Source organism: Amphimedon queenslandica, unplaced genomic scaffold, assembly GCF_000090795.2.
Source record: "Amphimedon queenslandica unplaced genomic scaffold, v1.1 AMPQUscaffold_12244, whole genome shotgun sequence".
Taxonomy (NCBI): Eukaryota; Metazoa; Porifera; class Demospongiae; order Haplosclerida; family Niphatidae; genus Amphimedon; species Amphimedon queenslandica.
Window position 1 is genome coordinate 223 of NW_003547518.1, and position 1,660 is coordinate 1,882.

The 1,660-nt window shown below is 35.4% G+C and overlaps 1 protein-coding gene across 1 annotated transcript in view; it reads right to left on the bottom strand.

Annotated features, from left to right (window-relative positions):
- Positions 1-470: 470 nt before the first annotated feature.
- LOC109588194 (uncharacterized) overlaps positions 471-1,660 on the bottom strand; it is a 13,961-nt gene continuing 12,771 nt past the window's right edge. The window contains exons 8-11 of the mRNA XM_020004371.1: positions 1,447-1,519; positions 1,311-1,380; positions 844-1,094; positions 471-720 (exon numbers count right to left, since the gene is read on the bottom strand). Of these exons, the coding sequence (XP_019859930.1) occupies positions 471-720; positions 844-1,094; positions 1,311-1,380; positions 1,447-1,519 (644 nt within the window). The remainder of the gene's footprint in view (positions 721-843; positions 1,095-1,310; positions 1,381-1,446; positions 1,520-1,660) is intronic.

The following is a 1,660-nucleotide window of genomic DNA, read 5'->3' on the forward strand; positions in this document are numbered from 1 at the left end:
CAGCTTTGAATGAGTGAGAGTGGCGGCCATTAGCTGGTCTACTGGAGGCAGCTTGACAGTAATTCCACAGTCCAATACTTGCTCTCCATTGAGAGATATCAATCATCTTGTAAATCACAAAGCACAAGAATATAGTGGGAGTATGTGGTGTGATCTTTCCACATGAGAAGGTTTTATTAAGGAAGCATACACTAAGTTACATGAACTGTGACACATGCATTGACTGTTTGATTTAATCTACTATACTGTTATTTTACTAAACTTGGTCATTTTACTCAATGATCTGTAGTTTAAAACTGCTTTTACAGCTACATGTACAGAGCAACATAGATGGGTGTATCTACCAGTATATGGGTGTATCAGTGTATGTGTGTGGTATATAGGACCTCATGAAAATAGTTACTGGAACTCACCAATAACACTGAATATCAGTATCAATTGTTTGCTATTATAATATTTATAATAATACATTAATCTTCATCAGTGCTGCTATTCCAGTTGCTGTTCTGTAACATGATCTGTTCCCATTCTCTCCTCTCCATCAGTTCTCTCTTTATCTCTGACTTGTTAAACTTTATCTCTCCGTTACCATGACAACATATGTGAATGGCACACAGTATAACATGTATAGTGACAGTACTTAAACCAATTAATATAATAATAATAATAAATTGATTATCATCATCGTTAGCACTGTAATTAACTGGAGGAGATGAACTACTAGAAAATGAAAGAAAGAAATAGAAAGAATAGTATAATCATATGTCATGTACATACAAGCATATTACTTTTCACACACACACACTCTCTCTCTTTCTCTCTTCCTCCCTCCCTCTCCCTCACCTATTATTAGTTCCATTACAACCATCAATAGATTTATTATCATTATTCAATACAGTAATATCCTGTAGTGACACATCATTAGTAGGAGACAGTAATGAGGAGATTGAGTTCATCATTGGCACTGCAGTACTAGCATTAGGAGTATCAGCTAATAATGATGATGATGATGATGATGTGATAAATAAGGTAGAGGATGTATTCATTTGATTATTTTCTATTAGCGTTATACTACAAGATATACCAGTCCAACCCTGAGAGAAGGAGAAAGGAAGAGAGAAAAAGAGAGGGGGAGAGAGAGAAAACAAGAATAAACGTGTAAGTTGACTAGAGAATCATAACTATAGGGCTAAATGTGCACAGTAAGCATGTTATTATAGCACATTCCTACTGGTCTATCATTCAAGTCAATATTAAGTGAAATATGTATTTTATGTGGGGATTCTCTCTAATAAAAATAACTGCTATACCTTGTTACATAAACATGGTCCATTGACTATAGAACAATGTCCATTACCAGAACAATCAGGAAACACACACCTTTAAATAATAATAAAATAATAATAAATAAAATAATAATAATAAATACATCTTTTAGCGTCTTACTTCTGAGCACAGTTGACTCCATAATAACCTTTCTTACATTCTATGAATATAAGAAATACAAACTCACTTAACACTTAAAATATTATTACTGCATTCACTTTTTCCTTCTCTCTCTCCTCCCTCCCTCTATCCCCTCTCTCCCCTTCCTCCTTCTTCCTCCTCCCCCCCTCCTCCTTCTTCCTCCTCCCTCCCTCCCTCTCTCCCTCCCTCCCCC